General features: G+C 55.7%; 3 protein-coding genes across 11 annotated transcripts; 2 read left to right on the top strand and 1 right to left on the bottom strand.

The window, feature by feature from the left end:
- The first annotated feature begins 665 nt into the window (after positions 1-665).
- MUC1 (mucin 1, cell surface associated) lies at positions 666-5,782 on the top strand. 3 transcript variants are annotated; one of them, XM_086393177.1, is made up of 8 exons: positions 666-1,389; positions 1,867-2,520; positions 2,761-3,560; positions 3,671-3,726; positions 3,843-3,973; positions 4,122-4,243; positions 4,326-4,475; positions 5,409-5,782. In XM_086393177.1, exons 1-8 carry the CDS (start codon positions 1,329-1,331, stop codon positions 5,475-5,477), a joined length of 2,043 nt encoding a protein of 680 aa, XP_086249303.1. In that variant the 5' UTR covers positions 666-1,328; the 3' UTR covers positions 5,478-5,782. The 3 variants fall into 3 exon arrangements, 2 of the variants coding, with proteins under 2 accessions (XP_086249303.1, XP_086249301.1); XR_015161107.1 differs by having other exon boundaries at positions 1,867-3,560; positions 4,154-4,243; XM_086393175.1 differs by having other exon boundaries at positions 1,867-3,560.
- A 1,660-nt stretch (positions 5,783-7,442) lies between these two features.
- Positions 7,443-17,189, bottom strand: TRIM46 (tripartite motif containing 46). 5 transcript variants are annotated; one of them, XR_015161097.1, is made up of 11 exons: positions 16,989-17,162; positions 15,331-15,592; positions 14,753-15,096; positions 13,975-14,118; positions 13,759-13,854; positions 12,808-13,061; positions 12,197-12,318; positions 11,960-11,997; positions 10,985-11,287; positions 9,618-9,915; positions 7,443-8,584 (listed from the first exon to the last, which is right to left on the bottom strand). XR_015161097.1 is itself a non-coding variant. In XM_086393164.1 (10 exons), exons 1-10 carry the CDS (start codon positions 17,187-17,189, stop codon positions 8,191-8,193), a joined length of 2,418 nt encoding a protein of 805 aa, XP_086249290.1. In that variant the 3' UTR covers positions 7,443-8,190. The 5 variants fall into 5 exon arrangements, 3 of the variants coding, with proteins under 3 accessions (XP_086249290.1, XP_086249291.1, XP_086249292.1); XR_015161096.1 differs by having other exon boundaries at positions 16,376-17,155; XM_086393164.1 differs by lacking the exon at positions 11,960-11,997 and having other exon boundaries at positions 16,989-17,189.
- A 542-nt stretch (positions 17,190-17,731) lies between these two features.
- Positions 17,732-20,321, top strand: KRTCAP2 (keratinocyte associated protein 2). Of its 3 annotated transcripts, none has more exons than XM_086393169.1 (5): positions 17,732-17,793; positions 18,139-18,293; positions 18,432-18,495; positions 19,866-19,932; positions 20,169-20,321. In XM_086393169.1, the coding sequence occupies exons 2-5, from the start codon at positions 18,201-18,203 to the stop codon at positions 20,287-20,289; spliced, it is 345 nt and encodes a 114-aa protein (XP_086249295.1). In that variant the 5' UTR covers positions 17,732-17,793; positions 18,139-18,200; the 3' UTR covers positions 20,290-20,321. The 3 variants fall into 3 exon arrangements, with proteins under 3 accessions (XP_086249295.1, XP_086249293.1, XP_086249294.1); XM_086393167.1 differs by having other exon boundaries at positions 17,732-17,807; XM_086393168.1 differs by having other exon boundaries at positions 17,732-17,963.
- The last annotated feature ends 7,580 nt before the right edge of the window (positions 20,322-27,901 follow it).

Here is a 27,901-nt window from a genome sequence, read left to right as displayed (position 1 = left end):
TTCAAAATATAACTTGGTCTTCCCAAATCACGCACCCTCGTATACTGTTTTGCACCACCCCACCACCTTGTGCGTACCTGCCCCAAACGCCACTCTGCTCTCCCAAGGATAGTTCCGTGCTCCTAAATACCATCTGTCGCCCCACCTATTCTCTGCTTCCTAAATGCGTAACTAATCTGCCCCATTCCACCTCCCACATTCCGATGTCCTCGCCCAAATACCTGGGTGCCCCTTCCACATAACTCAGGACCCCTCCCACTTAGCGCCATTTCCTCCAGACAGCGCCGCGACAGGTCCGAGCCCCCTCCTAAAACCCCCAACCCCTCCATCGATGATACAGTGTGTTCCTCCCCTTCTCTGTCCAAGCCACTGCCTCTCCTGGCCAGGGCTTGCTCTCTCCAGTCTCTCTCTGCCCCCAGTTAGGCAGTGCCACCCAACCTCCTCTCCCCTGACCCGGGTAGCCCCTCAGCCCTCTCGGGCAGGCCGGGTGAAGCTCTTGGTGACCACTAGAGGGCGGGAGAGCCCGGCCAGCGAGCCGCCGCTACCTGGTGGATTCGGGGAAAGGAAAGACCCTAGGGTTTGGTGGAATTTCGTACTTCGCTAAGTGGAAATTTCTTCCCCCGCCCCCTTCTCGAGAGAAAGTCAAGGAAGGAACTTGGGCTGAGGGAAAGTCCGGGAGGGGCGGGGACTGTGGGTTTCGGGGTAGAACCGTGTATAGGACTGGATAGGGAGAAGTTAGAAGGGTGGGGCTATCCGGGAAGTAGTTGGGGGAAGGGGTCCAAAACTAACACCGAGTTTACTCATTGTCGAGCCTTCCCCTCCTTTCTCAGCCCCCAGAGTGGGACTCCAAGCGACCCAGTGAGAATGGGACAATGGTGTGGAGGACCCACAATGCCGCCCCTGGGCTAGAACTTTGACCTAGTCCAATTTCTCTGTTATTCTTCTCACCAGGGCTGTTGTCCCGGGGCTAAAATAGGACCATGGGGACCCAGGTCAGGTTCCAGACTCCCTCCACCACCTTCTGGAGCCAGGGAGTGGTTGGTGAAAGAGGGGAGGCCAGCTAGAAAACAAACAGGTTGTCAGACAGTTGAGTGATTGAAGCCCACATACCTTATTTGAGGGGCCAGAAATGGTTGGGGAGGAGGAGGAAGAGGTTGGAGGTAGGGAAAGGGGGAGGGGGTGGAGCTTTGTCACCTGTCACCTGCTCTGGCTGAGCCTAGGGCGGGCGGGGGACCGGTATAAAGCAGCAGGCGCCTGTGTCCGCTCCACCTCGTGGGCAGCTCCGGCCTGAGTTTGTTCTGTCCCCTCCCCACCACTTTGCCACCACCATGACACCGGACATCCAGGCCCCTTTCCTCTCCCTGCTGCTGCTGTTCCCAGTGCTTACAGGTGAGGGGCACAAGGTGGGGAGGGGGCTGCCCTGCTCCTGTGGTCTTCCCAACTTTCTGTGGGTTTTGCTTCCTGGGAGATGGCATCCAAGAGGCAGAAGTTGCAGACGGGTGGCCTAGTTTCTGCCAGAAGAAGGAATAAAGGAGTGAGGCTAAGGAAAACCTGAGAAGAGACCCTCCACACACACCTGGAGGACTCTGGGTGCCAGGAGCAGACGTATGTCCTGAAGAGAAGTCTGGAGGGGTTGGGGGTGGAATCAGGAGAGGAAAATCTTAGGAGTGGAAAAGCCCACAGTCCAGGAGCAGACAGATATGGGAAGAGAGACGGAGGTTGCCAGCCAGGAAGGAGAAAGAGAGCTGACTCAGGGGCCCACTCCCCAAATCCTCCTGGCATTACTTCCCCAGATGCCAGAGAATGTATTTTCTCCTTATGCTGATTTTCCCCCCAAACATACTCTGTAACCTCTATTTCTTACAGTTGCCAATGTCACTACCCTGACAGCCTCTGACTCCATAAACCCCCGCGAAACTATACCAGTTTCCACTACACAAAGCAGCCCAACGTCCAGTCCCACTAAAGAAACTTCTTGGAGCACAACTACCACCTTACTCACAGCCAGCAGCCCTGCCCCAAGCCCAGCTGCCTCTCCAGGCCATGACGGAGCCTCGACTCCAACCAGCAGCCCTGCCCCAAGCCCAGCTGCCTCTCCAGGCCATGACGGAGCCTCGACTCCAACCAGCAGCCCTGCCCCAAGCCCAGCTGCCTCTCCAGGCCATGACGGAGCCTCGACTCCAACCAGCAGCCCTGCCCCAAGCCCAGCTGCCTCTCCAGGCCATGACGGAGCCTCGACTCCAACCAGCAGCCCTGCCCCAAGCCCAGCTGCCTCTCCAGGCCATGACGGAGCCTCGACTCCAACCAGCAGCCCTGCCCCAAGCCCAGCTGCCTCTCCAGGCCATGACGGAGCCTCGACTCCAACCAGCAGCCCTGCCCCAAGCCCAGCTGCCTCTCCAGGCCATGACGGAGCCTCGACTCCAACCAGCAGCCCTGCCCCAAGCCCAGCTGCCTCTCCAGGCCATGACGGAGCCTCGACTCCAACCAGCAGCCCTGCCCCAAGCCCAGCTGCCTCTCCAGGCCATGACGGAGCCTCGACTCCAAACAGCAGCCCTGCCCCAAGCCCAGCTGCCTCTCCAGGCCATGACGGAGCCTCGACTCCAACCAGCAGCCCTGCCCCAAGCCCAGCTGCCTCTCCAGGCCACAATGGCACCTCGTCTCCGACCGGCAGCCCTGCCCCAAGCCCGGCTGCCTCTCCAGGCCATGACGGAGCCTTGACTCCAACCAGCAGCCCTGCCCCTAGCCCGGCTGCCTCTCCAGGCCACAATGGCACCTCGTCTCCGACCGGCAGCCCTGCCCCAAGCCCGGCTGCCTCTCCAGGCCATGACGGAGCCTCGACTCCAACCAGCAGCCCTGCCCCAAGCCCGGCTGCCTCTCCAGGCCACAATGGCACCTCGTCTCCGACCGGCAGCCCTGCCCCAAGCCCGGCTGTCTCTCCAGGCCATGACGGAGCCTCGACTCCAACCAGTAGCCCTGCCCCAAGCCCGGCTGCCTCTCCAGGCCACAATGGCACCTCGTCTCCGACCGGCAGCCCTGCCCCAAGCCCGGCTGCCTCTCCAGGCCACAATGGCACCTCGTCTCCGACCGGCAGCCCTGCCCCAAGCCCAACTGCCTCTCCAGGCCATGATAGTGCCCCATCCCTGACCAGCAGCCCTGCCCCAAGCCCGACTGCCTCTCCAGGTCAGCACGGCGCCTCATCCCCAACCAGCAGTGACACCTCATCCATGACCACCCGCTCTATGTCAAGCTCCATGGTCACTTCAGCACACAAGGGCACCTCATCCAGGGCTACCATGACCCCAGTCAGCAAGGGCACTCCATCCTCAGTCCCCAGCTCCGAAACTGCTCCCACTGCTGCCAGCCACATTACCAGGACAGCCGCCAGCAGCCCTAGCATAGCACTTTCCACCTCCTCCAATCCTAAGACTTCTCAGCAGTTGTCTGTTAGGGTCTCCCTGTACTTCCTGTCTTTTCGCATTACAAACCTCCAGTTTAACTCTTCCCTGGAAAATCCCCAAACCAGCTACTATCAGGAGCTGCAGAGAAGCATTTGGGGTTTGGTGAGTAGCTGACTTTCCTCTAACATGCACCCCCACCCCCAACCCCCGAAGCAGCCTTCAGAACTCTATGAGGCACTTGCATCAAATCAGTCTTTTCCCTCTCACCCCAGATTTTGCAGATTTATAAACAGAGGAATTTTCTGGGCCTCTCAGAGATCAAGTTCAGGTACAGTTCTGGGTGTGGACTCTGTGGGACTGGTGGATGCTGTCATGACTGTGAGGAGGGTGTACTGACCCAGAAACTGGGACCCATGTCTGAGTTCCCCATTTCTTTGTAACCAGGCCAGGATCTGTGGTGGTAGAATTAACTCTGGCCTTCCGAGAGGGTACCACGGCCGAGTGGGTGAAGGCACAGTTCAGTCAGCTTGAAGCACAAGCAGCCAGTTATAACCTGACCATCAGCGGAGTTAGTGGTGAGTCCACTTCCCCAGCTGCCAGCCAGCACCACCCTGCCCGGGACCCTCTCTCTCCAGCATCTGGGTGCATGCTTTTTCTCTTGGAGCTGGTGGGGGGAGAGCCACCTCCTTTGGGAGACTGCTCTGACCACTGCTTTCCTTTCAGTGTACAATGCCCCATTTCCTTCCTCTGCCCAGGCTGGGTCTGGGGTGCCTGGTTGGGGCATTGCCCTGCTGGTCCTGGTCTGTGTTCTGGTTGCGCTGGCCATCATCTATCTCATTGCCCTGGTAAGTGCTCAGTCCCCAACCCTGACCAGAGTCCCCCTGCTGGAAGGAGCCGTGCGCTCCCCATAACCTCTTGTCTCCCCAGGTTGTGTGTCAGTGCGGACGAAAGAAATGTGAGCAGCTGGACGTCTTTCCAACCCTAGATGCCTACCATCCTATGAGCGAGTACTCCACCTACCACACCCATGGGCGCTACGTGCCCCCTGGCAGTACCAAACGGAGCCCCTATGAGGAGGTGAGGGAGGCGGGGGCGGCGGCGTGGGCGAGGCTTTGTCTGGGCAGTGGTTCTGAAAGGTTACTGGGAAAACCTAAAGAACTGAGAAGAGGTGACATGAAATAAGCAGTGACTGACAAGGCTGGGGTGGAGGTCAGAGGGGTTCTGTGGGAAAGGCTTAGGGAAGAAGGGGGACCTCAGGAGGGTGTGCCCCCCGCAACCAGCACCCCCAGAAGAGCATTCACTGCTCAACTAAACTGGGATGCCCAGAGACGACATGAATGGGGCACTGCCATGAAGGTGCCCACGAAGGTGCCCATGAAGGGCACCAGGGGAACCCTTCATGGAAGGAGCACCTTGCCCCAGCTTGTCTCCTAAGAATGGAGGGTAGATTGGGAAAGGCTGGTGGGGAGAAGGGGGTCTCTGAATTGGGAAAGAAGTCTCACCAAGCCAGGTGAGCCTGGGTGCAAGCTGGGGAGGCACAGACCCCTTCTTCCTTCTTTCTGCCTTTTACTCCGTGACCTAGTAAATAATTACTTTGCCATCTGGGGCTGAAAGGCCACTCCAAGTGGGGGAAGGGAGAGTTTCCTTTTCCTGACTTTTCCTCTGCCTGGGGACTTCCTTCTTCCAGTTTTGCAGAAACGTGTACACCTCCTTGGGCTGGAGGAGCAGAGAATGGAGGGAGAAAGGGGCAGGAGGGGAAAGCAGGGGGTGCTGAGAGCCAAGGGGAGGGAGCGAACCAGAGCAGGAGGAGGAGGGGGAGTGGCCCTGTTTACAGTCATCTGGCTGGTGGTGGGGGCCAGCAGGTGCTCTCTCCGGATTAACCCTTTGAAAGCTAGTCAGGCTCCTGGACCATTCACCCTATCCTGGGGTGCCATCCAGGGACCCTGGGGAGGAAGGTTGTCCCAGGAAAGCCTCTGCCGCTCATCCTGGGTCTTTTCTGCCCCTATCTAGGTTTCTGCAGGCAATGGTGGCAGCAACCTCTCTTATACAAACCTGGCAGCCACTTCCGCCAACTTGTAAGGACATGTTGTCTTCTGAGAGTCCAGCCAGTACTGGCTGCCTCCCTGGAATTCTTCACTTCTGGGGACCCCCGCCCCCAACTCTGTTCTGGGCTAGTGAGCTGGGCATTCAGGTGGACTGCTCACAGCCTCCCTCACAGGACCCAAGAAGTCCCCTAAACCATCTTAGCCTTGGTGAAGCCCACCTGAGCCTCTGGGGACAGGCCGGAGGCAGCGGAATGCTGGAATACTGGCTGGAATGCTTGGAAATGGGAGTGGGAACATGAACATGGCTGAATAAAATGCAGACCTCCTCCACGCCCACTACCAGCTTCTGATCTGTTGTCTATGACCTGTGGATGGGTGAGGGGCAGTCAAAATGTGTGTGTGTGTGGAGGGGGGTGGTCTGGAAGAGACCTTTGGGAGAGGAGGGGAAGGGAAGAAGGCCAGAGGAGCGGGGTTCATTTGAGAAGCAGGAGGCGGGAGAGGAGATGGCATTGGCATGCAGGTGGACGGACTCCTGTCGCCTGTCCTGCATGGCCAGTAGCACACGAGGAAGGAGGAAACAAAAGCCTGAGGCTCCAGCAGCCAGCGTGACCCAGCTCTGCCCGCCCGACAGCCGGGCTCGCCCCTATCCCCTGGCCTGGATTTAACCCCCGCACCCTCCTCTCCCCTTGGCATGGTGCCCTCAGGCGGCTCTATTCTTAGCTGTCCGGGTGTGAAGTAAGTCCTAAGGCAGCAGAGTCAACACGGCCACGATAAGGTCCGTGTCAGATCCAGGGCCTGGCGCCAGACTGCCCCACCTGCCTCCTGGCTCTGGGGTCTACTATGTGGTGCCCCAGGGATGGGGAAATAGTTCTGGTTCTGAGGTCAAAGACTTCCCAGATGGCTCAGTGGTGTAGAACCGGCCTGCCAATGTAGGAGATACAAGACTCAGGTTCGATCCCTGGGTTGGGAAGATCCCCTGGAGAAGGAAATGGCAACCCACTCCAGGATTCTCACCTGGGAAATTCCATGGACGGAGGAGCCTGGCGGGCTACAGTCCTTGGGGTCACAGAGAGTCAAACATGACTGAGCACGCACACACTCCCTGACTGACGCACTGATGCCAAAAGCTCAGCTTCTCTGTACACCAGGACTGAATCGAATCTCTGAGACAGAGTTTTAGGTGAAGTAGAAAAGAATAGCTTTATTGTGTTGCCAGGTGAAGGCGGCCACAGTGGGCTAATGCCCTCAAAACCATATGTCCCCAGTTGGAGATTTACAGTAATTGCTCAAAGAGCACATGATCAGCTCATGGACATTTTTCTGATGGGTTGGTGGTGAGGTAACTGGAATTCAGCATCATCGACCTTCAGGACCAGCTGCTCTGGGGTCTACATACCATCTTTAACTTTTCCCACCTGCAGGGGATATCAGTTTCTACAAAACAGCTCAAAGATATTGTGAATATCCATTGATGGGGAAACAGGGTGTTGCTCAAGACTGTCCTTGACTGTTTCTCTCTGGTCTCCCATTCCCTCCTTTCCCTAATTAACAACTGCTTGACTCTGCCCTTGGAACTCAGGGAAGGTCATGGAGGCTGAATGAAGGCTGTCTCCTATAATCCAAGAAATGGTGGAGACAGAAAGGCCTTGTGCCAGGAGCCCCTGATCTCTTTGGGCACCCTAAGTTGCATTCCTGCAGGGCTCCGCCCAGACGCCCCATGGGGGTAGGGGTGGGGGTGGTGGGAGGGCGGGTATCCAATGCAAGCAGCCACCAGAGCGATGTGCCCCCTGGTGGCATGGTCGGTTTGGACCTGGGCTGGGCACAGGTCTGGCAGAAGACTGGGGAGCACAGGGCTTGGGGACCTCCTTCCCTCAGGCACCAGCTCCACCACGCACCCCTGCTCTGAGAAATAGCAGGGAACCCGCCATCCCCTTGGCCTGCCACATCCAGCACAGAAGCTAAGAGGAATGGGCTCCGGGAAGGCAGACATCACAGGAAGGCCTGGCATCACAGTTTATTGTTTATAAACCATGAAAATAACAGCTGTTGTTTGGCACAGGCCTGGCAGTGCTCACCGCAGGGGGGCAGCAGCAGGCACCAGAGGCCTTGCCAGGCCCAACCCAGTGGGGACACTCAAGCTCAGCTGGGACCCCAAGGGAGACTCGGCACGTTGGCATGGGTGCAGGACAGGTTACAGCATGCAAGGGGGAGAAGAGGGGGAGAAAAGGCATGCGGCTGGGGGTACAGGGACCCAAATAAATAAAGCAGGATGGGAGGGTCCCTTTCCCTCACCAAAGAGTGCCTGGGTACTGTCCAGCCAAAAAGCCTCTCTGCCCCAAGACTGAAGTTCAGCATGGATGGGGCAGGGAGCTTGGCAGGGCGGAGGGCAGAGCTGGGGAGCATGCCCAGTGTTCCGGGTGCCTTCCCTCCCAATCAGCCTGGGGAGGAACGCAGGGCAGGTGTGGGGCAGGGGCTCTCTCCATGACTGGGGCAAGATGCCAAGGGCAGGGCATGGGGCAGAGATATGGTGGGGGTGGGAACCTGGATTAACAGGCAATAGGGAGAATGGGGGACATCCAGAGAGGTGAGTAGAGGAGAGTCCCTTGGTCAAGAAAGGCCCTGGGAAGACACAGATAGGAGAAGGGACAGGACCATGTGGGAGGAAGAGCTTAAGGGAGAAGCTGCCAGAGAGATGACCCGGCTTCAGGAGGCGTGGAGGGCCAGGGCCCAGCAGGGGCCCGGGAGGCTCAGTCCAGCTTGGCAAAGCCCCCAATGGTGACCTTCCTCTCCGGCTTAGTGCCCACGGGCTCCTGTAGCTGCACTGCGCCACCCCCAATGAAGCAAAAGGCAGGGCACACAGGTCCCGAGCAGTCCAGGGGGCACTCCAGAAGCCCTCGGAAGGACACGGCATCGAGGAAGGAAACGCGACCCCGCTCGTAGTCCAGGCAGATGCCCAGGCGGGGCGGCAGGGGCACTGTGCAGCTGGCCGCCGGGCCGTCCCTCCCTGTCAGCCCCGCATTCGCACTGGCCCCAGCCCCCAGCAGGATCTTGCCCATGCCGATGGTCAGGAAAGCGAAGGGTGGCGACGCCTCCACGGTGGCGTCCTCGGCACCGCTGTCGTGTCCACTGTCTGGGTCGTACCTGCAGGAATGGGTGTTGGGTAGAAGAATGTCGGGGGTGGGGTAGATGGTACCCAAGGGCTGAGATGTTGGGAGGATGGGATGTCGGGGAGCACGCAGTTCCAAGGATTGATTTGGGGACATTGAGAAGAGAACACATTGAAGAGACGGGCGTTATAATGTAGGGCTGGGGTTTGGTTTGGTGAGAATGGGGAAAGGCAAGCACATTGGCCAGAGGGGTGGGGGAGGGGAGGAAAGACAGGGTATCGCTCAGGCACACTGGAGAAAGGCAGTGCTTCCAACGCAGGCAAGTGGGAAGAAAATGGCGCTGGGATATCGTGCTGGAGAGGGTTTTGAGGGTTAGAGAATCTTGAAAGGATGAGGGGTTAGCGGTGGGGAGAGGCGGGAGCAGAGAAAACATGCTGGGAAGGGGGATGCTGGGAGAGAGATGAGGGCGGGTCAGTGTCTTAGGTGAAGGGTGTTGCGGGGATGCAGGTTGGGGATCACAGGTTTAGGAGGGAACTGATGTTGAAGAGAAGACACTTCTGAAGAAATGGGGTATTGAGGGATAGAGTGCTGAGGGGGAAGAAGAGCATGTGTGGGTGGCTGAAAAAGAGGATGCTGGGGATGAGAGGGTATGGAGAAGGAAAGTTTAAGGGAAGAATTTGAGGAGGCTGAGACAAGGTGTGGGGGAAGGAAGTACTGGAGAGAAAAAGTTTTGTGGTGAAAAGATGTTGCCAAAGGGGTGTGAGGAAGAAAGGGCACGGAGACTTGGCGAGATAGTGTGTTAGCCTGAGTGACAGATGGAGGGGAGTGGAGATGGCTTCCTTTTCCATTGCCCCTTTCCCCAGTCACTCCAAAGATCAACCTCCAAAACGCTTTCACGGAGCCCACACTTCTCCTGACCACAGCGCCTCCAGCCTGCCTCATGTTACTTCCTTCTGATTTCCTTCCAGCTCCATGCCAGCAAGTGTGTGCTCCCTTCGTCACCCCGCCGTGTTCCCAGCTCCCCCACCCAGACCCCCAGAACCCCATACCTCCCAGAGGGGCCTGACCTGGGGCTGATCACGTCGGGGGCACCCTGGAAGCTTTCCTGAAGCTTGCTCTCCAGCCCGACGCCCACCTTGACCAAGTAGGAGGCTGGGTCTACGGCGCAGGCCCAGTAGCTGCGGCCCTGGGTCACAGCCACATCGCCCAGGACCACGTCCACGCTCAGGTGGCAGCCCGTCAGCAGCCGCTCGGCAGCCAGCAGCAGGGGCAGCCCTGGGACACTCCTCACCGCTCGCTGGTCCTTGCTGATGGCCAGCCGCTCTCGGCTTGTGCCCCAGCGGCCATCCAGGAAGAAGTGCAGGACTGGAGTAGGGGAGGGTTAAGACAGAAGGATGGACTTCAGGGACAAACACTGGCACTGGGGATCTCGAGGTGTCAGCACGAGACACTGGGAGATTTCAGAACACAGAACAAGTTGCCGAGGGACGGGCAGGGGGCTCTTGGGAACAGGGCCTGGAAAACTGGAATGGGGAGTATAAGGGAAGAAGAAAGGGCATCCCAAGTGGGCATGGGACCCCAGGAAGAGTTTTAGTGATGACTAGTGGGCATGGAAACCAGTCTCCCAGACCCAGCTGACTCGCTCTGGCTGCCTCTTCTATTATGCCTATACTCCAGAGCCTCCGCTATTTTCTGGAGAGTCACTTGACCAACATTTATTGAGCCCTGGTGCTGTGCTTAGTCGCTCAGTTGTGTCCGACTCTTTGTGACCCCATCGACTATAGCCCGCAAGGCTCCTCTGACCATGGGATCCTCCAGGCAAGAATACTGGAGTGTGTTGCCACACCCTCCTCCAGGGAATCTTCCCAACCCAGGTCTCCTGCATTGCAGGCAGATTCTTTACCATCTGAGTCACCAGGGAAGCCCTATTGAGCCCTTGAAAAGTGAAAAGTGAAGTCCCTCAGTCATGTCCAACTCTTTGCGACCTCATGGACTGTAGCCCACCAGGCTCCTCAGTCCATGGGATTTTCCAGGCAAGAATACTGGAGTGGGTTGCCATTTCCTTCTCCAGGGGATCTTCCCAACCGAGGGATCGAACCCAGGTCTCCCGTATTGCAGGCAGATGCTTTAACCTCTGAGCCACCAGCTCAAATTCTTGGCTAAGACTTTACACATTAGCAAGTCACTTAATTCTTACAACAATGCTATGGGGTAGGTGTTGTTACAATACCTACAGAGGAGGAACTGCAGGTTCAGAAAGGGTGAATAATTCACCCAAAGCCACACCACTGGCAAGAGGCAGAGCTGGGATTTGAACCCAGGCAGTCTGGCTCCAGAGCTAGTGAGGATGACCCACTGGGTTATGCAGTCTCTATGGGGCCCGGCCAGCAGCAGCTGTCCATGCCGGGGTCCCAGGCACCCAGGGCCCACTCACCGGGCGCGGGCGGAGTGTGCAGATGCACGTCCTCGCTGTACTCGCCGTAGCCGGCCTTGTTGCAGCCGCGGACACGCAGCACGTACACAGAGCCCGTGTCGGGGTTCTCCAGCAGGGCGCTGGTACCCCTCACCTCCTCCCGCCGCTGCCAGCGGGTGGGGCCTGGCTGGGCCGGCACGTCGGTGCGCCGGAACTCAATGGTGTAGTGCCAGGCAGGTGGTGAGTGGGGGGGCAGCCGCCAGCAGAGGAAGATCTGGTCGTAGGCAAAGGTGCGCTGGGTGTCGATGACTGGAGCCTCGGGCACTGTTGGAAGAGACAGTGGGGGTCAGTCACGGCCTGGCCACGGGCATGGTGTGGAGGGTGGGCGGGAAAAGGGAAAGCAGCGGGAGCCGGGGGGGTGAGTGCGAGTGAGAGGGATCTGGGAAGACGCCTGTCTGGGCCCTGGGTGCGGGAAAAGGAGAGGCAGGTGGCCTGAGGCCAGTCCTGGGCTGCCACTCCCTCGATCTGGGCCTCAGTTTCCTCCTCTGTCAAATGAAGGTACGAGATCACGTGTTGTCCTTTCTTTCTATGACCCTTTTTAGTCTATGAATACAGAGGAGCCCCAGGGAAAGGCAGGTAACGGCCACTGGAGCCCACCCAGGCAAGAGGGTGCTGAACAGGAAGAGGAAACTGCACGGGAGACAGATGCGAGGAGAGGCAGCAAGGCAGAAACCGGGGGCAGAGGGCCAGTGCAAGCTCGATGGCACAGGAAGGGTCAGGGGAAGAGAAGGAAAGCCTAGGCGGCAAAGGTCATAAGGACAAAAAGTCAGAAATGCAAGGATTAAGGGTCAGGGAAGAGGATGGTGGAGGCGGTCTGGTTAGGGCAGGAAAGAGAAGGAAGCCATGGGTGGGGAGCCGGGCTGCGTGGGAGTGGCAGGGCAGGGCAGGGGACCTGGCAGAGGGGGCAGGACCCCCAGGGCAGGGCCGCTGACTTGCCTGGGGTGCTCCGGAGCAGAGTCCGCGGTGGCCACAGCCTACAAACAAAGAGAGGGAGAAGCAGCGCTGAGCGCGGTGGGACGGGGTGGCCGGGTGGGCTAGGTGGGCAGGATGGCTGGCCAGGCCAGGCGGGAGGCTTGGGAGTTAGTTCCCTGGTGGGCACTGCCCCCCGGGCCCGCTGCTGGGGAGGAAGGGAGGAAGGCTCTAATGGGACATAGGGCCTGGCCATCTCCTCACCTCGCAGGAAATTAAGCTCTGTCAGCAGCTTCATCTCACGCCCCACATCCAGCTGGCAATGGCGGAAGGAGGAGCTGGCAGCTGGCCGGAATGTCTGGAGGGCCTCTGTGGCTCGGGCAATCCTGGGATGGGGGCAGGCAAGGGTCAGATTTTCCTGTAGCTCAGATGGTAAAGAATCTGCCCGCAATGCAGAAGACCTGGGTTCCATCCCTGGGTCGGGAAGATCCTCTGGAGAAGGGAATGGCAATCCACTCCAGTATTCTTGCCTGGAGAATCCCAAGGACAAAGGAGCCTGGCAGGCTACAGTCTGTGGTGTCACAAAGAGTCAGACAGGACTGAGCGACCACCACCACCAAGGGTCAGGCACTGCTGTCTGGGCCACCGCCCTTCCCCTTGATTCTGCCGTGTGTGGCCCTAGAGCCTTGGTATCGGCTATGGCTCTCTTCCCTGTCCCTTTGGGCAACAGCTGGTATCCATTTGGCCTGGTGAAAAGTCCTCAGGGCCCAGCTCTCCGCTGGGCAGGACTCTCGACACTGCCTGATACATGGGCTACACCCACGATGCCCCTACCCTGCAGGAGCCTATGACCCTGTGCCATGCCCCCTGAGTACCTGTTGTGCAGTTGTTTGGCTGCTTGCACAAAGCAAGGCTGGTCTGTTTCTTTAAGAACCTCCTGAGCGTAGCCCACCAGACCTGAGCCGTCCAGCAGGCTCCGGTGCTCCTGGATCTGGGCGCTGAGACGGGCCAGCCGTTCTTGCTGACACTCCTCAATGGCCTGAAGCAGTGACGCCCGCTTCTCCTCCAGCACAGCCCCCAGCCCCCGCACCAGCTGGGACACCTCCTCCTTGGCCTGCTGACCACTCACCTGTCCAGAGAGCAACATTGACTGCCTCCTTCTTGAAGGCTGCATCTGCTCCAGCCTCCTGGGGCACCACACCACGACTAGGATCACAAAGGATCTGGGGAAATCCTACCTACCCATTCAAGTGGGACCAGGCTCATGGCTCCACGGTCTCCTGTACACCCACATAGGCTCAACTCCTGACCATTTGTGTTAATCTTCCTGGAGGCCCACACCATGATCCTGACTCCTTGAGGACTCCCCCAAATAAAAGAGGCCACGACCACACTAATATCCACCTGGATCACACTAATGTCCACCAGCATCTGTGCCATCCTTACCGCCCTTCCCCACGTCAGCTGATTCAAGCAATCTGGCAAAAGGTATCAGAGCCATCGCCTCACCCTCCTTGGTCCAAGGATGTGTGCCATCCCCAGCAGGCAGCTGAGCCTGAAGGCATCTGAGCTCCATCCCTGGGGCTTTTCAAGCTCTCCCTCTCCAGGGTGATAGACACCCTGTCTCCACTGTAGCCTTGGGTACCGCCTGGCCTGGGGCACTGCCATTTCTGACAACCTGGTTTAACCAGAGCCTTGACACATCCACGGACCCCACATGGGCTTCCTGAGTTTGCAGCCAGGCGAGTGGGCTGTGCCCATCTTCACCCCCTTCCTGCTCCCACTGCCAGGCAGGACCCAGGGCCCACCTCCGTGCCCTCCCTCACCTCCGTGTGCCTCACGGTCTCCTCCAGCTCACAGATCTGGGTCTGCACTGTGTCCTGGTTTCCCAGGATGTATGTCAGGCTCTTTGTCAGCTTGTCCTGAGGGGCAAAGAAAGAGGTGGGCATCACGCCTGGCCCTGAAGCAGCCAGCAGTGCAGAGGAGAGGTGAGTTGGTGTGGGTGTGGGCAGTCCTGGTGTTGAATGAGGCAGGGTCCTCACCTTGAGGGCCTGGTAGGCACTGACCACTGGCGTGATTTTGTGGCCGCTGTGGGTGCGCCGCACACGGCAGAGCTGGCACACCAGTCGTTGGCACGTCTTGCAGTAATGGGTCACCTCTTCCTTGTGATCTGGACACATTAGTCCCTAGGGACAAAAACAGCAAGGAAATAGTCAGCCAATGGCGTGTGTAAGGGTGCTGACCTACCACAGGGCAGTTCCCTGCCTGTCCTCCCCTGGGCCGGCCGCAAGCTGGTGGAGGGGAGTTCAGACGCGGTGCTCCATGGTGCCACCTGCTGGTATGCCCTGGCAATCAAGGAGAACCTTTCCTGCAAACCACCTTGCTCCTCCCTTCCTCTGCATGTGGTAATAACAATAATGGTTAATAATTAGCCATGTCTATCTTGTTTACTGCTGTAGCCCCAACACCTAGGATAGCACCAGGTACTTGATAAATATTTGTTCAATGAATGAATACATGACAGACCTTTTCACTGTATATAAATAACTTTCACAAACATTATCTCAGGAATCCTCCCATCAACCCTGCAGGTATGGAGATTGCAGGGCAGATATATTACAAGCCTCATTCAGCAGATGAGATGGAGGCTCAAAGATGTTCAAAGATTTGTCCAGTGCCTTTATTGTTATAGAAAAAGGAGTTTGGCAATGGCAAACCTGTGGCCACCTCCTTTTGGAAGCCCACAGTGCCGGGCATGCCCTCCCACCCAGCACCACCATGCCCTCCCCCCCTTCCCAGGCCCTGCAAAGGCTGGCTCACCTTGGGGCGAAAGGAGAGGGTGGGCAGGGTGGGTTCATGCTGGGCCTTCTGGGTGCCCCAGGGATGGAAGAGCTTGAAGCACTCGTTGCAGAAGGTGGCGCGGCACTCGGTACAGCCCTTGGTGGCTTCTAGTTGCGGGGGCTTGCACAGCTGGCACAGGATGGCACCACCCACACTCACACTCTGGCGGTACCGCTCCACCACACGCTCCAGGGTCAGGTTCCGGAAAAGCCCTGCCAAGCCCCGCTCCCCCAGCTCCACATCGCCCTGGCAGGCTGGGCACGGGAACATGATCACCTGGGGGTGCAGAGCACCTCGCTTCCGCCCGGGGTATGTCCCAAAGCCTGTGGATGGGCCAGGAAGTAGGGAGGTGAAAATCACAGCTGACTCAGGGTGGGGGAAGTCTGTTCAATTAAAGAATTAATTTTCATTGTGCCAGAGCTCAGCTCTTAGCAGAGCCTGGATGGGCAGTACCCCTTGAAAAATAGACAGGTGCCCCTGGCCAGGGATGGACCCCTTCCATCTTCCTGATGGACATCCCAGCATCCCCATCCCAACCCCATGGGTGCCAGCCCCACCTGACTTAAGCAGCCGGTCCAAGCGGTCTGGTTTGGGGAGAGTTCTGCGGGAGAGGCGAGGGCTTCGGGTGGATGGGGTGGAGGCAGGAGAAGTGGGCTCGGAGCTGGGGTCCCCACCATGGCCTATGTAGCCCTGCTGGCCCAGGACCTCCCGGGCACAGGCCTGGCACACGTTGTGGGTACAGGGCAGCACCAGCGGCTGCTTATACATTTCTTGACACACTGGGCACAGCAGTTCCTTCTCCATGTTCTTCATGCTCGTCTGTGGAGGGACCAGGAGGTTGGATCAGAGCTTGGACACCTGGGTATATCTCAAGAGGCGCCTCAACTGCATTTAAAGACCCAAGGGTTCTTGGAAATGAGGAAGAAAAACTACAAGGGACCCGAAAAGCTATGGATTTTTCGCCAGCATCAGCCTTGGCCTGGTTCACAGGCCTTCCAACTCCGTGTCCCCAGCATGCGTCCCTCCTGCAGAGCTACATACATAAGGAGGAGGGATGGCTGGAGCTCAGGTCTCCCCCAGTCTCAAGCCCCACCCCCTGTCCTAGTCTCAGCCGGACCGACAGCCGCTCTCACCTGGCCTTTGCCCCCCTCCCCCCCGTCTCCCGGCAGCCTGCCCCAGGCACTTCTCTCAAGGACACCGCCCATTCTGCAGCTCTGTGCAGAGGCCACCCCCCCCAACCCCCGCCTCCCCGCTTCTCTGGCATCCCCCTTTCCCTCCTCCCCCGCGTGATTTCTCCTTATAACCAGGCTCTCTCCATCCTCCTGCTCACCCTGTCTGTCCTCCTGCGGTGGCTCCGGCCTGCAGCCGCCTTCGCCTCCATTGCCCATCACTAACCCATCTGGCTCCTCCTAACCCATACCATTTTGCCCCCCACCATCCGGCTCTCCTGCTACCACCCCAGGCATAACCCGGCCTGTCGCAACCCCTCCCAAGGTAGGGTAGAAAGGAGCGCGCCGCCTATTTGCCCCCTCCCCACCGGAAGTACCCCTCCCTTTTTCGGTGGCGGGGGTCCTCAGGCTATGCCCCACCCCCACACCTCACCTTGGTCCCTCTCTTCGCAGCCATCCCGGTCAGGGGCGCAGCTGACACAAAGGAGGGAGGGACAGGGAGGGAGGGGGAAGGAAGTGGTGGGGGGGAGCAGGGTTGGCACCGCCCCTGGGAGAGCCGGGCACGGGTTGCCATGACAACCGCAGGCTCGGAGGCAGCCCTGCGTGGGGGTGCTGTGGGGTGGGGTCTCGTGAAGGGGTCCAATTTGGGAACTGCACCGTGGTGCGGCTCCTTCCTCGCCCCCGACCTGTTCTCAGTTTTCTTGGAAAATACCCAATCTCACGCCCCTTCCTCATAGCATAGCCCCGTTGCCCTGCAACCCCAGCCTCGGTGCACGGCTGGAGGCTACCCCAAGCCACCCGCTGTATCCAGGCAGCTCCATGTTCCTTACACCCCAGCAGATGGACGCCTTCACGGCATTCACCTCCGGGCTGCCCCCGGGATTACCCTCTCAAACCTGCATCCCGATCCTCCCAGTCCTTTCGGCCACTGACAACCCCCTGGCTACATCCCAGCATCTTGCGGGACCCCCACCTGTTCGAGGTCCCGGCCTGCCCCGGACCCCTATGCTCCCCCTCCCCCTCCCCTCGACCCCACCTTAACTCACACTGATGCGGACCAGTGCATCCATGATAGAAGTGAAGGTCTGCATATCCTCACCCTCAGCCATGGCCCTAGCATGCCCGCCCGCCCCCGGGTGCCCGATCCCGGCTGCGGCTGCGAACCCCGGGCTTAATGCAGGAGCCGGGTGGGGATGTGGGGAGGGGTGAGGGTGAGATGTCACTGCGCATGCTCCAGGGACCAGCATCTAACGGCGCCCGTCGAGGTAGGAGGTGGGAAATAGTTTTCCCCACGTGGTTCTCAGAAGGCGGTCGGGTAGCGGGGCAGTAGTTAGGTAACATGGAACGGTATTTGAGGGGGAGCCATTTCTTATGTTCAAATTCTTCACTGGCTTCTAATCTTACTCATAGAAAGCAGAAGGATAGTTTTAGAGAAAGATAGACTCCAGGATGGAAGGACTAGATTTTGGTTTGGGCAAGAGTCCACGGGAGATATCAAGGCAGTGTTCATGGGGGGGGTTAGTTTTGAAGAACAGGCTGACATAATTGACAAAGAAGACAGAAGCAGTCCATGGGCCCGGTGATTTGAAGAGTTAAGTGCAGCTTGCACTGAGAGGCAGCAGATGCTCTGGGTGCGGGGAAGAGCCGGGAACCAGGGTGGTGGCCAAGGATGCTCCTTAGACGCAATATTTCCTCCCTGCAGGAAGAGGGCGCTGCATTCAGGCGCTGAGGGGGAGAAAGAGGAAGGCGTTAAGGGAGAAACAAGGCCACGTTAGGGCTTGACGCATGCGCACAGCCAATCGTCCCCGGTTCGGCTCTCCTCCTGGGCAGAAGCACGGATTGGACCCAAGGGCAGGGCATGATGGGTAACGGGACCAACGGGATCCCCTCTACCCCACCAACCCGGGAGGACTAGTTGGGGTCGGAGTTGGGTGGACTAGCTTTCCTGGTCCTCTCCCCACAGAGCTGACGTGTCCTGGGTTCCAGGCGATGGGCATTTCCACGGGGCGGGAGGGTTCAGGGTGAGGAATTCCTGGGGGGTCGCCGCGAGGTGTGGGGAGTTGGGGAAGGTGGCTGCAGTCCCCGGAGTGCTTGGAAGTGATCGGGCTCTCGAACTCCCGGACCTGCTGAATCTGCCTGCGGCTCCTGCAGGGAGGGCTGGGCCTGACTCTCCGTCTCTCCTCTCCCCCGCCCCAGTGGTGGGTACAGGCACGTCGCTGGCGCTTTCCTCCCTCCTGTCCCTGCTGCTCTTCGCTGGGATGCAGATGTATAGTCGCCAGCTGGCCTCCACCGAGTGGCTCACCATCCAGGGCGGCCTGCTTGGTTCCGGCCTTTTCGTCTTCTCTCTCACTGTATCCTCTCAGCGGGGGAGTGGGCAGAGTTGTTTGAGGGTAGGAAGGGTGGAGGGTCAGGTAGGCTTGTACCCTTCCCGTTAACCCGCACGTCTCAGCCCCCATGGCACGACCGACGCCTTAACTCCCTCAACCCAGGCCTTCAATAATCTGGAGAATCTTGTCTTTGGCAAAGGATTCCAAGCAAAGATCTTCCCTGAGAGTAAGTGAAAATTTGAGGTTGAGTATTTGAACCCTTTCTTGTAAGCCTCACCTCTAATCTCCTCCAACACTGTGCTGAACTTCCAGGTGCTTAGACAGTAAAGATTGTTGAGGAACCATGTGTACTCACTGTCTGAAAACAGATGATACTTTTGGATACAGTACTTTTTACTCTTGGAATTGGAGCTAGGAGAAAGGGCTTCTGAAAGCAAGAAACTCATTTACTTTCTGGCCAGTTTCCGGGGAAGGTTTGAGGGAATAGGCAGGTCTGCGCCTGTAATGAATATATCCAAGGAGGGTGTTCTTTGTTTCCACCAGAAAAAGAAGGGCCAAATTCACTGAAGGATTCCAAGGTGACATGGACCCAATACTAATGAACTGTATTTGAGATGATTGTGAAGAGCCTAAAGTATCAGATAACACCAGCTTTCTGTGTCAGCAGGAATCCTCACCAAAGTAGAATAATTGTTAGATTGTTTTCCATTTGAAAGGATCCTTGTTGTTGCTCATGTACTCAAGAATTGATGATTTAGTTACGTATGGAGAATTAAGTTCATAAAGCAAATTAGGCGTCAAGGCCAGATCACCTAAGGATGCCACATGCCCCAAATTGATAGCAGATGCCATCTCCTGTGAAGCCTTCACCTGTCACTGTGGCCGTCATTTCTTCACCCTCCTTACCTCTTGCCCTCTTCACCTGGCCGCTCTGCAGGCTTCCAGAGCTCCTTCCATACAGCAGAACATCTCTCTATTAGGTTTTGTTTTTCTGTGTATTGTCTTCATTTGCTTCTGAAAGAAGCTTCTGTCATGGGAAAGCTGCTTGGCCCTCTTCACCTGCCCTCCTCAGCTGGGCAGGTGGGATTGCCCTTGCTATCTGCCCTCCCACCTTCTCTCCAGTCCTACTCTGGCTGTCTGGAGACCCTTTTCTGCCCCCATGGGTGTGTGTGTCCACACACTCCGCTCTCCACTTTATGTCCAGGGAGTGAGAACCTCACTTCCAGCACTGGCCAGCCAGTTTAGTGAATTGATCCCCTTTGGCTGGCTTCTGTTGAAAAGGCCGTGACCCTCTTCCTCAAATGCAAGCAAGCCTTACCCTTCAGACTCTGCTGTCATCTTTCCTTTTTACTGGATGCAAGCCAGGATAGGGAAGTTAGGTGATATTTGGGGCAGAGCTGGAAATGAGAATGCATCTGGTACTTCCATGTCCTGGGTATCGATAAGACCATCTGATGTCCCCTTGCTGTCATGCCTTACCTCTACAAGCAGGTCCCCCAAGATTCAGAGAGCCCCAGATTTCTCCTAGACCCAAATATGAATGCCTGGTGTCTCCATTCTGACCACCACCCTCCTTGTCACCTTTTGCCTCCCCAGTTCTCCTCTGCCTCCTGTTGGCTCTCTTTGCATCAGGCCTCATCCACAGAGTCTGTGTCACCACTTGGTAAGTGCCTGACAGCTGGATAAGGGGTGTAGCATCCTGCCCTTTGGCACTTGACCCTCCTGTGATGGTTCCAGACTTCCCCATACCTCCCTCCCGCTCTGTTCTCCTTCCTGTCCCCTTTCCCATTTTCCTAAACCTGAGCCTAGATTCTTTCCCTCATGCTGGTGTCTGCTGTAGGAGGCACCAGGTTGGCAGCATGCCTATTAATGCCACCACTGTTTTTCTTCACCCTGTAGCTTCATCTTCTCCATGGTTGGTCTGTACTACATCAACAAGATCTCTTCCACTCTGTACCAGGCGACAGCTCCAGTCCTCACGCCAGCCAAGGTTACGGGCAAGGGCAAAAAGAGAAATTGACCCTGAATGTCTAATAAAGTTGGTTCTTTGTAGCTCTGAGCTGTGATACACTGTGGGCCTCTCCTGCCCATGCGTGTACATGGGTATGTGCAGAATGCTGCGGCAGATGGGTACCTGCTGCTTTCAGTCCTTGGGGATGGAGGAGCTTTCCTTCCTCCAAGGTTCATTTTTACCAACTGTTTATGGAGTGCCGTCAGTGCCAGGCACTTTGCCAGGCACTGGAGTGGCGTATGCTTGTGTAAGAGTCTCATAGAAGAAAAGCATAAGAATGATCTGCAGTCCTGCCTTTTGGGAAAAGAGGTGAAGACTGCAATGCAGGAAGGCCTGCTCATCGGAGCTGGAATAGATCTTGAAACAGAGGAGTAAACGAGGGAAAGGCCCCTCACCCCTGGGTCTCTCCACGGGATTCCATTTACACCTCTGGGGGCTTTGTTATTCCAGCTCTCCACCCTGAGCAAACGAGCCCTCCGGCACTTCTGCTCCAAGTCTGCAGGTGGGAATTCCCTACTGATGTTGCCCTTCTAAACCTGTGTGTTCTCCAGCATGGACGGATGCCTGTGTTTAGAAAGACTCCCAGGTTGATCACTGTCTCTATCCTCTTTGGTCTGAGTGCCTTCATTTTTTTCCTGTCTTGTAACCAAAGGACTAGGAAACATCTTGCTGCTGCTGCTGCTGCTAAATCGCTTCAGTCGTGTCCGACTCTGTGCGACCCCATAGCTTAAGTTGTAATAATAGCAAAGTATAGAAAACGATAGGGACAAGGCCACCAACCTTGGAGCCGGCCTTAACGGAAGTGAGGGAATGTGACCTCTCAGGTCTACTTTGTCCATGCTGTGCCGTGAGGAGTGCCTCTCTGACCAGAGTGTCTGTCCTTTGGAGCACCTAGGCACCCTCCCTCTTGGTGGTGTGGGCTTTAGGGTGCTTACTGTGCCTTGGTCAGCTTGATATTCCCCACAGAGCCTGATGATGGGCAGTGAGGACCAGAGTGTTGGTTGAATGAAAGAACCTGCCCTCCTGGAACAGAAAATTCAATACATGGGATGTGCCTGAGTTAGGGAGTAAGACCCAATGAAGGCGAAGAAGTGAGTCAAAGGAACTCTGGTCCAGGATTAGACATCCCCACCCTCCCCATTTGTAGCCGGAATCCAGATCCTTTAACCTCTGTCTCTAGGCTAAGGGAATACCATGCAGTTTGCCCAGGTTACCTGCAGAGGGTGCCATGAGCTCGTGTCTTCTCCAGGAGACTGGCAACACTCAGCAAGTTGGCATTGAGGGCTTAGAGAGTTCCTACTGGGTCTTAAGGTTCTTGTTGAGTCTCTCCAGTGGAAGCCAACTTTTGGAGGACATGAGAGACTGGCTAAAACCTGAATCAAGTCTCCTTGCTCCTGGCTGTGAGTGGAGGCAAAGACAGTTCAGTGGAGACCAGAGCCTTCCTGAGAAGGAATGGTAGTCCTAAGCTTTGACTTACCTAGTGATGGTGGGGGCGGTTACCATATGTGGGACCCTTGGGGAGAAGAAATGGTGCCCCAAAAGGGTCCTGGACCTGCAGGAAGCTGGGTGAGTTCTAGGTCTCAGTCCGTCAAACCCTGTCCTGGCGTGGGCAGAAGGCCAGGTGCCAGCCAGGTGAGCACCGACACGGGAAATCTGACCACCTGGGGGCATCATACCTTCCAAGATGAGAACTGGGGCCAGGTTACTGGAGGTTGGGGAGAAGCCCAAGCAGGTGCCAGGACAATGCCAAGGTATCTGGGCACCTGCTGCCACCCACTGCATAGGCCTCAGGGACAGTATATGGCCAGGAATAATGATCCCTTCCTCAGGGAACGGGTGCATTTATCAGGCAGGCTGGCGCCGACGTCAGCTCTCCACCCAGCCTGTCCCTGGGGTGCCTCGCCGGCTGCCTGCACCTGACCTACCAATTAACCCTAGCAGGGGTATCCCAGCCATCTAACACCATCATTAAATAAGGGGGCGTGAGGCCATCAGAGCTTTTGGAAACCTGAAGGTGAGAAGGGCAAAGGTGCTAACCTCTTGGCCCCAGGACGCCTGGGGCTCTGCTCCACCCTGGAGGCTGGAGGCCTAGGGGAGAGAGGGGCGGTCGGCCCCTGGAGGACCGGGGGAAGCCAGATGTTTCCTCCTGCTCCCTCACACGTGGCCCTGACACCCGCTGCCTGCTCCGGAAACAGGAGTAAATAACACAGGGTGGGCTCCTGTCCCAGAGATGGACTCCTTGGGGCAGGAGGTGATGCCACCTAAGAAGAGGGCAATGGGAAGGTGAGACGAGGGGGCTCCCCTGCCCGGGCAGAGGCTGGACCCCCCCCCCCCAGGACTGGCGCTGGCAGGAGGGGACGCCTGGCATTTAGGGCATCTTGAGGGTCAGCAGGGAAGGGGGCGCCCAGGGCAGGCAGGGAGGGGGAGTCTGCGCCAGGCCTTGGCTCCAGCCCTTTCCGGACCTTATTGTCCTTGGTGAGAACAGGACGCGGTCCTGTTCCCACTGCCCAGCCCCTCCCCCCCCCCCAACTCTGCTCCCCAGGGGAAGGATGTTGGGAAACAAGAGAGACCCAGAGACTGGTAGAGACAGAGCGGCTGAGAGACACAGAGACAGAGACAAAGGGAAACGTTTCAGTCGAAAGCGAGTATTGAAACTCATTGTAGCTTGAGGGAGCCCTGGGCACTGTGGGAACCGGGAAAGAATGGGAAGCCGGAGGCCCTGCCCTCAGGGACCTCCGGACTCGCCTGCCCCGTGCACACTGCTCCTTGACTTAGGGTCACTCACAGAGCCGCCTCCTAAGCAAACAATAGCCAGAACCCTTGTGTGGGCACAGTTAGTGGCACTTGATTGCTTCACCTCAGGTACATTTCTTTGCCTCCGTGCCAGCAGACTGGAAGTTTCTCAGGGGGCAAGGCCAAGATCCTGCTCCCAAATCCCCCCTCCCTACTCCCTGGGGGCTGGGAGCAAACTGGCCACCGTAGGTTGTGCTGTAAGTACTATTTGGTTGAGTTCCTGCCCTGGCAGAGAAGCCGCCTAATTGGCTCTAGAATTGGGCACCACATCCCCTGGGGTGGAGAGCAAAGTGCAGAATGCCTGGCCTGGGGCAGGAAGCAGACTTTAGAGCTGCGTGCCCGGCGCCCCCCTTTCCCTGAGCCACGAAGAGCCCACCATTCCCACCCCAGCCTCTGCAGCCCTGGCGCTTGGGCTGGGTCCCCTTCCTTCCAGCTCTCCTACCTGGGATGTTTCCTTCACAGGCAACTGCAGGCCTGACTTTATAATGTAACATTCTATGATAATGGGCATAGCAGTTATTAGGATTCTTTCTACTTTTGTATGTACTTGAAAATTCCATAGTAAAAGTTAAATCTTGTGTGTTGTATCCTTTTTTCTGTTCTGTGGGAGAGTGACAGGGAGACTATCTGAAACCACACCTAGAAATAACACCCAAAGCCTAAATTTGAGGCCCTGTGTGACAATGAGACCTGAGCCAAATGGCCCTTATGGTCTGTGAGGAGCCCTTCTCTGAGAATTCCCCTCACCTCAAATAAGCTGGAAGTTCCCCCCACTTTTAGGCTGAAGCCACACCATCAGGGGGGACTGAAAAGTGAGATTCTTCTCCACAAGTCAAGACCCCACAGAAAAATCTTCCCCACACCCCTGTTCTGGGCCAAGAGTTGCCACGAGGGCTGACAGGCTACTTCAGAGCAATTTCTGGATTGAGGTGCCTGTACACAATTTCTGGATTGAGGTGCCTGTACACAATTTCTGGATTGAGGTTCCTGTACACTTGTGTGAGGGTCTAGGCTCATCTGCCAGGGAGACCCCTCCCCTTCCTGCTCTCAGCCTCCAGCCCCCATCTCCAGCCCTTGTGTGTGAATGCTCAGTCGTGTCTGCCTCTGCGGCCCCACAGACGATAGCCTACCAGACTCTTCTCCTAGCAAGAATACTGGAGTGAGTTGCCATTTCCTTCACCAGGGGATCTTCCCGACCCAGGGGTTAACCCTGAGTCTCCTGCGTCTCCTGCATTGCAGGCAGATTCTTTACCGTGGAGCCTCGGGCAAAGCCCCTGTGATGGAGGCCTTTTTTCTGACGCAGACATTTACAGGTTCTGGACATCTGTGGTACACTAGAAAAGAGCCCAGGTCTTGAAATCAGACAGACCTGAGTTCTAGTTCCACTCTGACACCAGGTAAGGGTCCTTGTGCAAGCTGAGTTAAATTCCTCACCTGTAAAATGAGGATAATACCTTCTTCAGATTGTGGTAAAGAGGATTGGAATTAAATAACAACGTGGAAGAGCCTAGCATAGCACTCAACCCACTAGGCATTTGACAAATGTCATTTTTGTCCCTTACATGACCTTTTCACCCAACTTAGTGCTTTGCAGATATTCTCAATTTCATCACTTACCTCAAGCTTATAAGATTGATATTCTTACTGTGTACTTAACTTTATATGTCAGCCCGGTTGGGCCACATTGCCTGGATATTGGGTCAAACATTACTCTGGATGTTCCTTTTTTGGGGATGCCATGTAGCATGTGAGATCTTAGTTCCCTGACCAGGGATTGAACTTGTGCCCCCTGCCATGGAAAGGAGGTGTTCTAACCACTTCACTGCCAGGGAATTCCCACTCTGGATGTTTCTTGAGGGTGTTTTTGAATGAGATTTACACTTAAAATAGGAGTAAAGCAGATTGCCCTCCATAACGTGGTTGGCCCTCATCCAATGAACTGAAGGACCACATCGAACAAAAGACTGACCTCCCCAGAGAAGGAGGGAATTCAGTGGCAGATAACCCTGGGACCTGAGCTGCTCTGGTCTGCTGGATGCTCTTGCTGGTCTGTGCTCACGTTGCCTGGGACCTGGCCCTTTCCCTACTGTTCCCAGCTGTGGTCAGGATGAAGTCAAGACAGAGGAAGATCTTTCAGATTTTGGGTTTGCCAGCCTCTACAACCCATGAGGATGGTCTTGATCCCTGTCTCCTGTATAATGTCACGAACCTCCATCCATAGTTCATTAGGCGCTCTGCCTATCAGATCTAGTCCCTTAAATCTATTTCTCACTTCCACTGTATAATCATAAGGGATTTGATTTAGGTCATACCTGAATGGTCTAGTGGTTTTCCCTACTTTCTTCAATTTAAGTCTGAATTTGGCAATAATGAGTTCTTGATCTGAGCCACAGTCAGCTGTTAAAGTGCTGCACTCAATATGCCAGCAAATTTGGAAAACTCAGCAGTGGCCACAGGACTGGAAAAGGGCAGTTTTCATTCCAATCCCAAAGAAAGGCAATGCCAAAGAATGCTTAAACTACCACACAATTGCACTCATCCCACACACTAGTAAAGTAATGCTCAAAACTCTCCAAGCCAGGCTTCAGCAATACGTGAACCATGAACTTCCAGATGTTCAAGCTGGTTTTAGAAAAGGCAGAGGAACCACAGATCAAATTGCCAACATCCATTGGATCATGGAAAAAGCAAGAGAGTTCCAGAAAAACATCTATTTCTGCTTTATTGACTATGCCAAAGCCTTTGACTGTGTGGATCACAATAAACTGGAAAATTCTGAAAGAGATGGGAATACCAGACCACCTGACCTGCCTCTTGAGAAACCTATATGCAGGTCAGGAAGCAACAGTTAGAACTGGACATGGAACAACACACTGGTTCCAAATAGGAAAAGGAGTATGTCAAGGCTGTATATTGTCACCCTGCTTATTTAACTTATATGCAGAGTACATCATGAGAAATGCTGGGCTGGAAGAAGCACAAGCTGGAATCAAGATTGCCAGGAGAAATATCAATAACCTCAGATATGCAGATGACACCACCCTTATGACAGAAAGTGAAGAGGAACTAAAAAGCCTCTTGATGAAAGTGAAAGAGGAGAGTGAAAAAGTTGGCTTAAAGCTCAACATTCAGAAAACTAAGATCATGGCATCCGGTCCCATCACTTCATGGGAAATAGATGGGGAAACAATAGAAACAGTGTCAGACTTTATTTTGGGGGGCTCTAAAATCACTGCAGATGGTGATTGCAGCCATGAAATTAAAAGACACTTACTCCTTGGAAGGAAAGTTATGACCAACCTAGATAGCATACTCAAAAGCAGAGACATTACTTTTCCAACAAAGATCCATCTAGTCAAGACTATGGTTTTTCCAGTGGTCATGTATGGATGTGAGAGTTGGACTGTGAAGAAAGCTGAGCACCAAAGAATTGATGCTTTTGAACTGTAGTGTTGGAGAAGACTCTTGAGAGTCCCTTGGACTGCAAGGAGATCCAACCAGTCCATCCTAAAGGAGATCAGTCCTGGGTGTTCTTTGGAAGGAATGATGCTAAAGCTGAAACTCCAATACTTTGGCCATCTCATGTGAAGAGTTGACTCATTGGAAAAGACTCTGATGCTGGGAGGGATTGGGGGCTGGAGGAAAAGGGGACGACAGAGGATGAGATGGCTGGATGGCATCACCGACTCGATGGACATGAGTTTGAGTAAACTCTGGGAGTTGGTGATGGACAGGGAGGCCTGGCGTGCTGCTATTCATGGGGTCGCAAAGAGTCGGACACGACTGAACAACTGAACTGAACAACCCCATGAACCAAGACCGTAAAATAAACTTCACACATGTATCTTCTACTGGTTCTGGTTCTCTGGAGAATTCTAATACACCTGTTTTAGTGAAATGAAATGGGGTAAAATGAAAGAGAGGCTAAAATAACCTGCTTGGAATTATAAGGGAAGGCAGAGCTGCAGTTGAAGTTCAGCTCTATTTGCCATGATGCTTAACCAGGGTAGTTACAACGCAGCACCTGGCCCCCGCTGCCTCTGGCCTCATGGCCTCACACTCTTCTCCACGCTCGTCCATTCCACCCCAGCCCTTGTGCGTCTCCTGTGACACCTCACGGGCTTTGCACATGCTGTTCCCACTGCCTAGAACAGCCGTCTGGCCGTTATCTACACTTCTCTCTCCATCCTTGGTCTCATTCAGGTCTCCATGCAGACGTTTCCCTTTCAGAGATGCCCTTCTGACCCTGCTTAATAATATGGTACACTGTCTTCCTTTAGCCCCTCACTTGGGTATATTTTTCTTCACAGAATTTCTCACTATTTGATATATTCAATAGGTGTTTCCTGTCCGTCTCCCATCATTTTGTTGAAGCAGCTTGTTTTCACTGCAGGCGTCATTGAAAACAGAGATTTTGTCCCTTTTTAGTCACTAGAATACTGCTTGATGTATAGTATAGGAGGTGTTCCATACACGTTTGCTAAAAGAATCGAGAACCCAGGCTTCCCTGGTGGTCCAGTGGTAAGACACCAAGCTCCCAATGCAGGGGACCTGGATTTGATTCCTGATCAGGGAACTAGATTCCACATGCTGCAAAGAAGACCTGGTGGAACCAAATAAGTAAAACGAAATTTAAAAAAAAAAAAGAATCAAGCACCCTACTAGCCACACACCATTGTCACACTGTGCGCTCTTTGCTGGAATTCAGCCTCCAGATTACATTACGTCCAAGCTGCTGGATCCTCAGAATGTCTCTCTCAGCTGCCAGGCCTGTTCCCGTGTCCCTCCTCCCTCAGGCTATCATCTTTTCCCATCTTGGTCTCCTCTG

This window comes from Bos grunniens, chromosome 3, assembly GCF_055505025.1.
Source record: "Bos grunniens cultivar Pamir isolate PY7600 chromosome 3, Bosgru_T2T1.0, whole genome shotgun sequence".
Classification (NCBI taxonomy): domain Eukaryota; kingdom Metazoa; phylum Chordata; class Mammalia; order Artiodactyla; family Bovidae; genus Bos; species Bos grunniens.
Note: the sequence above shows the minus strand (reverse complement) of the source record. Positions and strands in the feature narration are given on the sequence as shown.